The following is a 12563-nucleotide window of genomic DNA, read 5'->3' on the forward strand; positions in this document are numbered from 1 at the left end:
CACATTTTTCCTTGTCCGATAATTAATTACTTCATAGCATAAGTTACACATACATAAGTTTGTTACAACTCTCTTCATCACTCTATCTTATTTATATCCCTCTCTCTCTCTCTCTCTCTCTCTCTCTCTCTCTCTCTCTCTCTCTCTCTCTCTCTCTCTCTGTGACACACTCGGCTCTTTATTCCACCAACCGCTGACACCAAAGCCACTGGGGGTTTCGTTTCACAATGGCGGGCTGGCCGCCTCTGGACAATATTGCTCTCAGAGAGCGCCCCCGGCAGCAGCGGCGCGCCTCCGCAGTGGCTACATTTCCGGAGTTTGACACGACGAGCCGCCGCCGGCCGGCCGCCAGCGCGCTATCTCGGCCCGACAATGCCCGTAACCTGAACGCCGCGGCGCCGGCTCGTGTCACAATCTTGAATTGGTTGGCTGGCTGCGAATGCGGCTCAAATAAAGTCAATTTCGCCGGCATTGTGGCCGCGCGGCGCCGCGCCGATGATAAAGTGTGCGTCGATGTCGACACTCGCCGACGACCGACGTGTTATTCTCGTGGGAGGTGCGGGGAGCCGCAGGATCTGAGCGCAGAGAGGACGGTGGTTTGTGCAGGACGCACAGCACCGCAGCGTGCGCTGAACGCAGAACATCGCAACTGGATGACAACGCTCTGATGCGACGGTATGGAGAGTAGACGTTCCGGAAATGCTGAAGAGACGCCTATCAAAAACAACTCTCACTTTTCGTGAATACATCTGTGATCTGTCACACTTAGGGATACACAGCTGGTTGCTCGGAAAATCAAATTAGTATTAAGTGGTAGTATCGCTCAGATTACACATAGAACACCCGAGTACAGTAATGCGACGGGAAGTGGGTACACCTAAGTTGATGGGAGCTCACTTTTACTTTACATTTTGTAGAAAATGATATTACCTGCAAAGGGGTGCTTGGCATGCATGCTTTCGTATAGAAGGTACCTGCACCGCCTGCCATACATCATGAAAGAAAGCTTCCATTTTGATCAGTTGAAGAATTACAAATGTCCTAAAACAACATGGCTACCGTGTCAAACAATGATCGCGTGTGCCATGCTGACACTTTTCTGTGGCCGTTCTTTGCTCGGCAAACGGCGACTAAATGAGTTTCGATCGGACGCTGTCGGCTTCCGCCTGGACGCGTGCAGCGTGGTGCCGCCGGGGCAGCAGCAGCCAGCTGGTAGCAGCGGCAGCGCACTGACCCCGCGCGCAGGTCACCAGTCAGGTCACCGGGTCAGCGGCCACCTGGCCGAAACAAAGGCGCCGCGTGCCGCCCAGCGGCCAGCAGCCGCGCCGGCCGCACACAACACGACAAAAAGTGCACCGGCCGCCATTATTTAATCATGCCGGCGATCGAAAACAATATCACACGGCGCCAGTCACCTGTCAAAGGGCGTCCATATCAGATTGCACCGGCCACTGCGCACTGATTGGTCCACTGGGCGCGGCTGGCTCGGAATGTTTTACAATCACAGCCAACTGCTCAGTTTTTGGTGAATTGGGTACGGCTGTTTTTGAGTTTACTCAAACGCATAATCATTTAGAACGGTTAGAAACTTCAAAAGAATCTGATCATTTTTCACAAAGTTCGTTCACAAAACTGTTCACAAGACAGGCGACAGTTTATTTTTACTAAAATTTGATAAATTAAAAATAACTACATACCAGAAATTCAAAATACATAATCAATGCACAGAAATACATAATCAATGCTCATCTGAACTGTGAATTTTGCATGCGTTCTGCTCTACACATTAGGGAAATCGATTTTAAATGTAAAATAACTACCTAAATGGTTATTCATAACAGAAAGAGTAAAAGAATATAAAGTAAGTTTAGGAAAAGAGCGGTAAAGACAATCAGTCCTATCTCGAGGATCAGCCCGTTTTCCTCAGTAGTGTCATCCCCTTGGACACAAAGGTGGAGCCCCCCCCCCCCCCCCTGTTCCTCTAACAGGGCTTGGAGCTCGAGATTTCTCAGTCGGCGGCAATCACATTTATTTTATAGCCCATCTCCGGCGACGGGCTGATTCCAAAAGTCGAATTTAAGTCGTGCCTGATCTGATGCGGCCCCCGCCCGGGGACATTATGCTAAGTGGGCCGATCCCAATGTGAGAACGGGTTGATACAGTCGAGCCCTGCGAAGGCGGTCCTCTCCCCTGCGGCGACGAAGCACCAGCGACCGTGACTATCGGTGCATTCAATGGTGAGCCCTCTGCTAGCTGCAAAATCAGGCAACTCATGTGCGTTGTGCACCATCATCGCGCGCATGTTTCGCTGGCTTATGTAACTTGATTCAAAGGAGCACGCGTCGCTTTGACTGCAGTGGCGTCAGCGGGGCTCGACTGTATGCCCTCGGGTGATCACTCGTTCAGATAGGCCGGCGATGGTTTACATTTGGCAGACGCTTTATCAGTGCTCCAACACAAATTGCCGCGCCAGGGCGGTCGGCGAGCGACACGACACGACCGAATCCATCCGAATGAGATCAACATCTCAATGGGGCCACGCCAAAGGCGAAATGAATACCTACATCTGACTGCTGGCGACATTTCTGTACAGCAACATCGATCTATGGCGGTTCTTGAGAGAAGCTTTGGAATGGTGAACGCGAATAGGTATATGGCATGGTATAATATAAAAACGACGCGAAAGAGGAATGGTACAAATCAGACGGCACATTAAAGTTAAACCTAATTTCCAACTCCATTGTTTTACCTAGGTCTTCGCGCTTCAAACTTATTTTTACCACTGCAGTAGATCCCATTTCAAACACAATTACGAGACCCGCCCTAAGAAGAAAAAATTGTCTGAAGTTGCTCGCTTTCCGAGCAATTGCCGCTCAGACTTTTCTGGCCGCCGACTGGCGCGTCGTCCTCGCTAATTGCCATTTCAACTTTCTTTCTAATTACAGCCGAGCCGTCATCCATTCTCATTTGCCGGAGATGAATAAAACTGGGCGCACTTTTCCCGGCGGCAATAAAACGGCGGCGCGTGCGGCGAGTGCGCGGCGAGTGGCGGCGGATGGGACCCCGACCGGCGGCCCGCGCCGGCCGCGCCGCTCTGCACGGCTCGTTACACGCGCAGAGACGGACATTTTTGCATTCTCTGAATATTTATTGGAGCCATTGGGCGGATGGGAAGGTCGGAGATGGCGGTCCGACTGGCGACTTTCCCGACGGCGGGGTGAGGAGGGGCGGCCCGTCGGAAACGACAGAGCGCTGAGGGCCCACGGACCTCTCTCTGCCGAGCCGGATTCACCGTTGCCTAATTCAGATGACTTTTCGTGTGTCCTGCAGCTGTGTCTATGTAGTACCCGCCCTTTGTCGGTGGCGGCAGTCGGCGGTAGGCCGGACAGGGACGGGGGGGAGCGGCTAGCCGGGGACACAGGTGACGACTCGGCCGGTCATGCCACGGTCGGCCGCCGCCGCCAATCACCTGCCATCGAGCAGATTGATTTATCAGCCGGACACGGCCGCCACGCCGGGATGTGGCCGCACTAACCAGCGGCGCTTACCCGCCCGCCCCCATCCCCGCCTCCGCCCCCTCCCCCCGCCGGACGTCCGGTCCGCACGCGCGCCGCACGCGCCGGCCGCATCGGCGCGCGCGCCGCGTTAAAAACTCTGCTCTCGTGCCGGCCCGTTTTGGCTGAGCGGAGCGCCGGTGTGCTCAGGAAGTGCCGGACACCGGGCCGGTAGGGAAGTGACCCGACTTCCGTGCCCCTGGCCCGCCCCAGCGGCGGCCGGCGCCCCTTAGTGCGACACGCCCTTTGTTAGTTCCTACTTTTTAGACACTGCTCACTGGCGCCATGAAATCACTAGCTTTAATGAGAAGGATAGCAAAAAGGGGATTGTGATTTGTGTCATACGCACGGCTGCCGTTTTTATTAGGCAAGTGACATGTTGCCCTCAGCGTTTGTCTAAATCAACACTTATTTGGTCTCTGCCAAATCTCACTTCGCCTTTAAATAGCAAAAACTGTCAAATTTGACGTTTTTTGTGGAAAAATTCTCTGCAGTAAGAGCTTTGGTCACAAAACTTTCATGCAGTGGATTTAGTGATATGGTGTTTTTTTTTTCTCGTCAAGACGCGTCAAAGGAACCTTTATTTAATCTTTTAGGGACAACTTCTAAAAAAAAAATGATCTAAAGTCGATGTCATTCATGAAGGTCATGCTGCATATCTCATTCATCTGTACAGTTGCTTGTGGACTAATTACCGATAGACTAGCCTGCATCGATATTCGGTAAAGTCACATCTGTATAGTTGCTCAATATACCCAAAGCGCTACTTTCCTGTAATTAATTTAGCAATATTTATCGTCCAACTCTGTCGATGACCTTTCATGAGTTGGATGAGCTCAAGGGTATAAGGTAGGGCCACGCCCCACGGGTACAATAATCACCAACTACATGATTTTGCGAACATAGGCGGCGGAACGGGGAGGGCACCAGGGCACCGTGCCCCCTTTGATTTTCGCATTTTAACATTAGCCCTATGGGCGTTGCATGGAAACAATGGGACTAAAAGTCGGCAGTGCCCCCCCCCCTTAATTGAGGGCGTTCTGCCGCTACTGTTTGCGAACATTTAGTAGGTATGACTCGTTCAAAAAAGGCGCAGTACAATTTCACCACATTATGCAAATCAAAGGCTTGCAGAATGCTTCACCTTAGTTAATCGATATAAATAAATTCGTGACATATCTGCGTTTTATACGTCATGTCACACTTATTAAACACTGAAAGTTTCTATGCAATCCTCTACAGATGTGGCCATGTAGAGGATTTTCGTTTGCATTTTTCTGTCGTAGGTTGGGTCACCTGATGGACCTAGTGGCCTGGCTTTGAATGGTTTCAGTTTCATAACCTGTACGGAAACGATGCATCTAAAGATGTGCCAAAAATGGTTGAGCTGGATTGTCGACGTTTTTATCCATTCGGAAAAAATATATGAAGGTGGGCGTAATAAACACATCTCTGCTAAGTGCCACGGTAGTTTCCAGTAAAAACTACTTGCGATTCCGGTAGTTTCCAGTAAAAGCTACTTGCGATTCGTTTCATTGTTACAAATTCCTTAAATTTAGCCATAAACATTTTTACTCTAAATTGAATAACGCTTATCAGAACTGAAGAAAATGCACTTATTGACTATTGCTCATCAGTGCCTGCTCGGCTTCATTTCTATGATTTTTCTTGACGCTCTGAATAACTTTCAGCTATCTCTCTGTGACTAAGTCACTGGGTTAGATGACCCCGAGTCACCTCTATGACTCTGCCAGGGGTAACCCTGTGGTGTCCCACCATCCAGCGTCCAGCCCGGGTCGCCACTCACACCCACCGTCTACTGCCACCTAGCGGCGTCGCCGAACAACCGCGACACAATACAGCTCGGCTCCGGCGACCGCTCGGAAAGTTTCACAGTCTGAAGGAAAGATTAGCACTGATGTCAGTCAACTCAGTATTGATGTTGAGGCAGGCCATAATTACGATTCTGATTAATAGCTGCGCGGTCCGCTGGGAAATCACGGTAATTCAAAGTGCTCCGCTATAACCGACAAAACTCTGACGTGATTTACAACGGACCATATTGGCAATCTGAGGCCTATTGCGCTCCTCGACGAACCAGCAAAACGGTGCTTACTCAGAAGTCACAATTAAAAACTCACGGCTTGAGAACCAACATTAGCTGGTGGTACAGTGGGAAATAATAAAAACATAAGCGTTAAAAAATTAGCCCAATGATGTTAAACTCTTCCCTAAGGATTCAATGCTTCGATGTGGTGGTCTAGGTATAGGAGTGCCTTTAGGAAAAGCAGACAAGCAACACCTGTGAATCTAAAACTTAAGCTGCTTTTCAATCGATTTCTTATAATAAAAGAAAAATCGTTGCATACCTAATCGTCCGTAACTACATTGAGTGAATAATCGGCACAGTGATCATACATGGCTGAATAGCAAGTTTACCGTAATGAACCGTGAGAACTTGCGGCGGAAGGCCTCATCATTTCAACAAAATTGTTTGCTTGCTTATTTAATACCGTTCGATTTAATAGTTCCCACTTCCTAACAGCATGGATAGGTGGAAGTTCTGCGATTTCCGTGCATTATAATAGTCAGTTTCACGTAAAAAATAATAATTTTCCAGACTGTTGATGGCCACTTTTTATATAAAAATATTTTTCTCTTCAGAAAAAGCCAAATCCCCACCTACCAATTCTCATGCCTGGCAAAGCTGCTTGGAACGAAGCGGTCCGACATGCAATGTACGCATCACATCTAAATTTAGTCCCGGGTTAACAAAGGGATGAGAATGCACAAACCGCAAAATGCCTGTAAAGTGGGTGGTGCAAGGTTTAGTGTTCTTTCTACCGGTACGAGTCACATGGTTGGCGCTCACTTCCTCATTTACGCTGCCCACACAGCCGGTAAAAATACCACCAGTGCGACGTTCCGGTAGTCTGGAAATTTCCACAGCGACTTCAGAGTCAGGATACAAGAAGCGAAGGCTCAGAGTCCATTACAATACACTGGCCGCAATATTTGACGTCTCAGCGAGCCACGGGTCACGTGACTCAGCTAGCCCCCCCCCCCCCCCCCGAGGCTGGATCCGACCAGTGTGATTTATTCCCTAGCCGTCGATGGCTGTTTCTCGGCCGGACTGCGGGCCCTCCAGAATACAGCCGCCCGCTTATCGTACGCATTTCCACATAATAAAAAGCTCTCGCATTAATTTTTGTGTTTTATGAGCAGGGTGGACGTCCGAAGTCGCGTGGTATTATGAAAAAATATGGCTTTTATCTGGACTCGACAGAAAAGCCCTGTCGGCGACACTGATAAAATGGAAATCTGGCGTTTTTGCCGGCTGCCTTTGTCTGTGGACGGCGGATCCTACTCATTCCCCCCTCTCGTCGATGGAGGCTGAGGCAATAACTGGACGTGTCGGCGGCGGTGCGCTAATCTCCATATTTGATGCCGTGTCAGCCCGGCTGTCCAGGCGGCGGACCGGCACCTCTCCCGTCGACCCGGCTCGAGTCGGTCACTCGGCGAGTGAAAATGACCGTCCCAAAGCCCCGCTTACACGGCGCGAGATGTGCGAGTCACATGCCCACATTTTCAGCCTTTCAGTCATGCTTTATAAGCATAAATCGACCAGAGTGGTATGAGAACTAAGTGGCCGATGGTGCCGTATTTACTCTATTACATTCAAGATAATCGCACTTAATGTATAATATCCTGCTTATTATTTTGATTACATGGTGTGCACTGTTTCACACAATTTGACACCATGCGCCGTTAATATTTCAGCAGCTCCCACTCAATGGCTGCGGCCACTGTTCAGCGGATGGTAGCCCTCCTTGGGCTACGGGGCAAGACGGTCTGATATGGGACCGGCACGACGGCGGTGGCAGTGCAGCTCAACATGAGAATTCTTTGTCCATGAAAAAGTCCTCGTTTATATAAGATGGCATGGATAATGGAATTGAAAGCTATGGTTAAAATCCCGTTCCCTTTCCTTACCAAATGTACATGAGCCCTCAGCCCAATCTTCTGCAGCAATTTTTCATTTCAGCATCGTAGCTTTTCATTCTGAATCTATTAGGTACAACGTTTTATAGTTTTCACTATAACCTAGATGTTTGTACATCTGAAAACATTTCCTTACAATATGTGCAGCCGTCCTCAATGCCTGCAGGCTGCAGATCGTTAAAATGTCCGCTGTGACACAAGCATAACATCGAAAACTCTCGTGACCAGCCGGCAGCCATCACTCGATCACAAAAAGGATACCCTGTTACTCTCGGGAATCAGAATTCCGAGTGCGGCAATAAAACTGTCAGTGGCACTATATCAGGCTTTTTACCCCGGCGCAGAGCTTTTTAGTTATTGTCAATTTCCAGCGATTCGGCAATGTTTCCGCCCCATTGAGTGGCGCTCTCCACCGCAAATGCTAAAAAGCGGGCCGTGGCGGCGGCCTCGTGGGGTCGGCCCCGCCGGACTGCGTGCCGGCTGCGTCAGCAGAGAGTGTCGGAGCCGATGCGACGAAGACGACGAATCGGTCCTGACAGCGGATCAGCGGGGACAGGTGACCGGCAGCGACGGTATAGCTGAACGGAGAGGGAGAAAGCTTTATGTATTTAAACTCGCACAGAAAATAAACCGACTTTGCAAAAACAGCACTCCGCGGCCGCCCCACGCCGCTCCCTCACGCTCTCCCTCCCGCCGACGACTCGCCGCTCATACATTTTCCACAACAAATACCAGCCGCACGCGATAACTCGCACGCGCGCCCTGCACCGGACGCGCCTCCGCACAGCGGCAACTACACCTCCCCCTGATCCTGAGGATCATTTACATCCCTCACAGAAACATCCTTGCGGAGGACGGCGGGTGCGCTGACTTCGCCGAGGAGCCACGGCAGGAGGCTCCGGCGCTGGAGCGTCGCATAACTCCGGCCCCTGCTCAACTGGAGCCGGCTGGAGGACTGGGAGAGACGGGGGATCCATCACGTAGATGGGGTCGTCCGCGTCAATTTCAGCACATGGGGGTGGCTCACTATTTCTGCGCCGCCGCAAATCCCTGACGTGTCGTGGCATACCGTCCACATCGACAACCTGCGGAGAGACCACCGCCGTGACGGTACCCCGGCGGGACGGCTCCGTGCAGCGCGTCCCCCGTCGGCGCACCCACACCGCGTCTCCGACTGTGTAAGGGCCCGTCTCCACCGCAGGGAGCTCCCGCGCCCCGGCACCACCGTCCGCGGCCGTCCCTGGCGGAGCAGCCGGCAACCGCACACAGTCACTCGGCTCGTACCTGTACACGCCACAAAACGGGGCGCTGGCCACCGCCTCGCCGTCACGCGGCGTCACATTATACAAGTGCACCGCCTCGGCGATATCGCACCGTTTCCGGGCGGCGATCACTTTCACTGTCCGGTGGCAGCGCTCGATGACACCGTTCCCGCTCGGTGCATGGGCCGCCCGGAACCTCACCGCCACTCCCCAGCGCGCGGCGAGCACGGCAAACGGTCGGCCGCGGAACACAGGATCGTTATCACACAACAGCTCCGCCGGAGCTCCTCGATCAAAAAATATCTCCTCCAGCCGCTGAATAACGCACACACTGTCCTGCCGTCGCAGCGGCCGCCACACAGTGAACCGCGACGGCCCGCAGTCGATTACACTGAGGTACGGATGGCCCCCATAATGAGTTATATCAATGGCCAGTCTGTGCCACGTCTGTGGTACACCCAACGACCCGTGTCGCCACTTTACTGGAGCCGGGTCGATCGCTCGACAGACATCACAATTTGTCACCACAGCGCGTACCTGGTCTCTCGAGACGCGGCCGATACATCGGCGAGCAAAATACAATGTCCGTCGGACGCCCGGATGACCAGCTCGCTCGTGCACTTCAGCCACGCTCTCTGCGCCATCGAGGCTCGCGTTTACAGCGTTCGGCTCTTCCGCTGTGGCCGCGCTTACTGCCGACGGTTCACCCACCGCGGCTGCGCTCACTGCCGGCTCGCCCGCGGCAGCTACTCCCACTGCCGACGGCCCGCCCGCTGCGGCCGCGCTCACTGCCGCCGCGCTCACTGCCGACGGCTCGCCCGATGCAGCCGCGCTCACAGCCGCCGTGCTCACTGCCGACGGCTCGTCCGATGTAGCCGCGCTCACAGCGGCCGCACTCACTGCCGACGGCTCGCCCGCTGCAGCCGCGCTCACAGCGGCCGCGCTCACTGCCGACGGCTCGCCCGCTGCAGCCGCGCTCACAGCGGCCGCGCTCACTGCCGACGGCTCGCCCGCTGCAGCCGCGCTCACAGCAGCTGCGCTCACTGCCGACGGCTCGCCAGCCACGCTCACGGCTGCCGCGCTCACTGTCGTCGTCAGATCGTCTCGGAGCCACTCCCTGGGCACTCGAGTCAGTGCGTCAGCGCGATTATCCGCCGATCGAACGAGCGCCACGGTCAGACGGAGCTCCAGCTCGATGACCAGCTGACGGATAATCGTCACACGCCGTCGGATGAGCAGCTCACCGCTGGCTTTAGTACGGAGGCGCGCGCGGCCACTGATCGCGTCGTCGATCCACCGCTTCACCGTCACCGAGTCGGTTCGGAGGTCGATTCTCCGTGCGCCCCACGCAACAGCCAAGTTGATGCCTCGAATAGCGGCATCGAGTTCGGCCATATTTATGTGTACAGCGTCGTCTCGCCTGAGCCAGCATGCGTCCTCGATCACCTCACCGTCTGTGTTTTCCAGGACCACTCCGGTGGCCAGCGAGCTGGCGTCTGTCCAGGCGACCACCTCGTCCCCGTCGACACACCACACGCCACGGGCCGGGTCGTCACTGGCGAGGCGACTCGCGATACAGTCCATCTGCACGCGCAGCGCGGAGTCATCAGTGATGTCGTCCCATCCGCGCGTCAGCTCATTTACACGCCGCTTAAGCCATGCAACCGCGGGTCGAAGCCACCCACACACTGGTACGTGGGCCACTAGCTGTCCGCACCACGCGAACACAGACCGGCGAGTCACACGTTCTGGCGGCGCGCTCACGGCATTGTCCCGCTTCCACCGCAGCTGTCCGTTCTCCTCGTGCACCCGCAGGCCCAGGAGCCGCGCTCCACTGGCCGCCCGCTCCGGCGGCTTACAGTCCAGCCCAAACTGCGCGAAATGCGCCACCACGCGCTCGGCACTGACAATGTCCTCATTTACAAGGAGATCGTCCACATATGGGAGGACGGCACGCCCGATGTCGGGGTCCTGATCGAGCACAGCACGCACGACAGCCTTCATCACGAGGGGCGCGATATTCAAACCAAAACCTAGGCGGGTCAAGCAGAATCGCTGCCCCCGCACCATCACCGTCTGAAACGGCCAGAGTCGCTCCTCCAGGTGCAGCTGGAGGTAGGCACGCTTCAGGTCCACGACCGCCACATTTGCGCCGTGCCGGCGCCACTTGCGGAGCTGTTCCGCGCACACGTCGCTGTCAGCTGTGTGAGCCTGCACAAAGTCATTCAGTTCCCGGTAGTCCAGCACCGGTCGAACTTTCCCCCGATTGCGCTGCTCCACAGCCATTAGCGGCACCAACCCTTTCGGCGGCCCCTGCCGCCGCTCGTCATACGGCACGAGCCACTCCCGCTCTATCCAGTCGTCAAGTTCTGTCTCGAACTCGTGACGAGCGGCGGGCGGCACAGCATACTGCGGCACAGCGTTCGTGAGGCACTGGGGTCCTATTCCATCAGACCATTTCCATGCAACCGACCACTTCCGGTCAGCCGCGTTGAACTGCACCCGGAAGTCCGGCGTCTCAATGTCTGGCGGCGCACGGCACACTGCTCCACAGAACCGCACCACAGAGGGGGACAGCACCGTCACGCCCCCGAGAGCCGAGATACCGCTGACCCCGAGCACCATATCCACGCCGAGCGGCCGCTCCTCCACCACCAGCGTTTCAAGCGCGGCACGATGGCCCGTCGGCGCCTCCACCGTTACACTGCCAATGCCGCTGCATTTCAGGTCGTCGCCGCTGATCGTGGTGACGCGCACCACCCGTCGTCTCCACTGCGCACAGAATGGCGCGTAGATGATGGTGTCGGTGCTCCCGGTGTCGATGAGGACCGTGCACTCTCGTCCGTCCACGTGCAGGCGTGTAATCGGCAGCGCACCGCTCACTGTCGCGCAGGAGAGAACGGCGGTGCTGACCCGTCCCCTCCGGCCCCGTTTTCCGACCGACGCGGACATCTCGCAGCGATATGACCGGGCTCTCCGCAGGTCCAGCATCTCAGCGGACGCGGCACGCGCGGAGGCCGTCCACGCGTCGGCACCGGCGGCTGGCCGGGACCAGGCGCCGCAGGTGGGTGGCTAGCCGGCGGCGGCACAGTCCGACGCGCCGCTGCTGCTGCTGCGGAGAGCCGCTCGTCGGTCAGTACAGCGCGAGCGCGCGCCAGCACCGACGACAGGTCCAGTCCATCTGCCCGGCAGCCAGCACGGATCATCTGCCGGACGCTGTCCGGCAGGCCTGCCACGAATGCGCATGCCAGCGCTCGCTCCGGCACTCCTCCGAACAGCGCCGCCAGCCGGCGGAGGTCTGCGAGGAATACGTCCGCCGACTCTCCTGGCATCAGTCGCCGAGCGGCGAACGCTTCATAGGCGGCGTACTCATCGAGAGCAAACGCCGCCTGGAGGGCGTCTCTCACGGCCGTCAGCGAGCAGCGACTGGCCGCCGGCAGCTGGGACCATACGTGGAAAGCACCGCCAGCGAGGCGCAGAGGAATCACAGTCTCGGCGGCCACTCCCCTCAGCTGGCACAGCATCTCAGCACGCGCCAGCCAGCTGACCACATCTTCGGTCCCGTCAAACTCCGGTATCAGCCGCGCATCAAAAGGTGCCGAAGGTACCGCGACCACAGGCTGTGAGACGGGTGCCGAGTCTGGCACACCACCATCACCAACCGGCACCGGCGCTGTCACCGGTCGCGGGACGATTGTCGGCGCCACTGCACTTGCCATCACCGGAACCTGGTCCAATGACACTG

The 12563-nt window shown here is 55.5% G+C and overlaps 1 protein-coding gene across 1 annotated transcript; it reads right to left on the reverse strand.

The window, feature by feature from the left end:
• Positions 1-8041: 8041 nt before the first annotated feature.
• LOC122385340 lies at positions 8042-12342 on the reverse strand. The gene is made up of 5 exons (XM_043373541.1): positions 11854-12342; positions 10583-11590; positions 10270-10402; positions 8626-8796; positions 8042-8088 (listed from the first exon to the last, which is right to left on the reverse strand). The coding sequence occupies exons 1-5, from the start codon at positions 12340-12342 to the stop codon at positions 8042-8044; spliced, it is 1848 nt and encodes a 615-aa protein (XP_043229476.1).
• Positions 12343-12563: the final 221 nt, after the last annotated feature.

Source organism: Amphibalanus amphitrite, unplaced genomic scaffold (genome assembly GCF_019059575.1).
Source record: "Amphibalanus amphitrite isolate SeventyFive unplaced genomic scaffold, NRLGWU_Aamphi_draft 000215F_arrow, whole genome shotgun sequence".
Classification (NCBI taxonomy): Eukaryota; Metazoa; Arthropoda; class Thecostraca; order Balanomorpha; family Balanidae; genus Amphibalanus; species Amphibalanus amphitrite.

Bases quoted from the DNA above. Each gene is read 5' to 3' on its own strand.
- LOC122385340 (XM_043373541.1), bottom strand. From the start codon at position 12,342: ATGCTGTGCCAGCTGAGGGGAGTGGCCGCCGAGACTGTGATTCCTCTG. The intron at 11,591-11,853 runs GTGCCGACGCGT...TTCTGTGCGCAG, and splicing joins CTGGTCCCGGCCAGCCGCCG to TGGAGACGACGGGTGGTGCG. The intron at 8,089-8,625 runs GTATGCCACGAC...ATCCGCTGTCAG, and splicing joins GCAGGTTGTCGATGTGGACG to GACCGATTCGTCGTCTTCGT.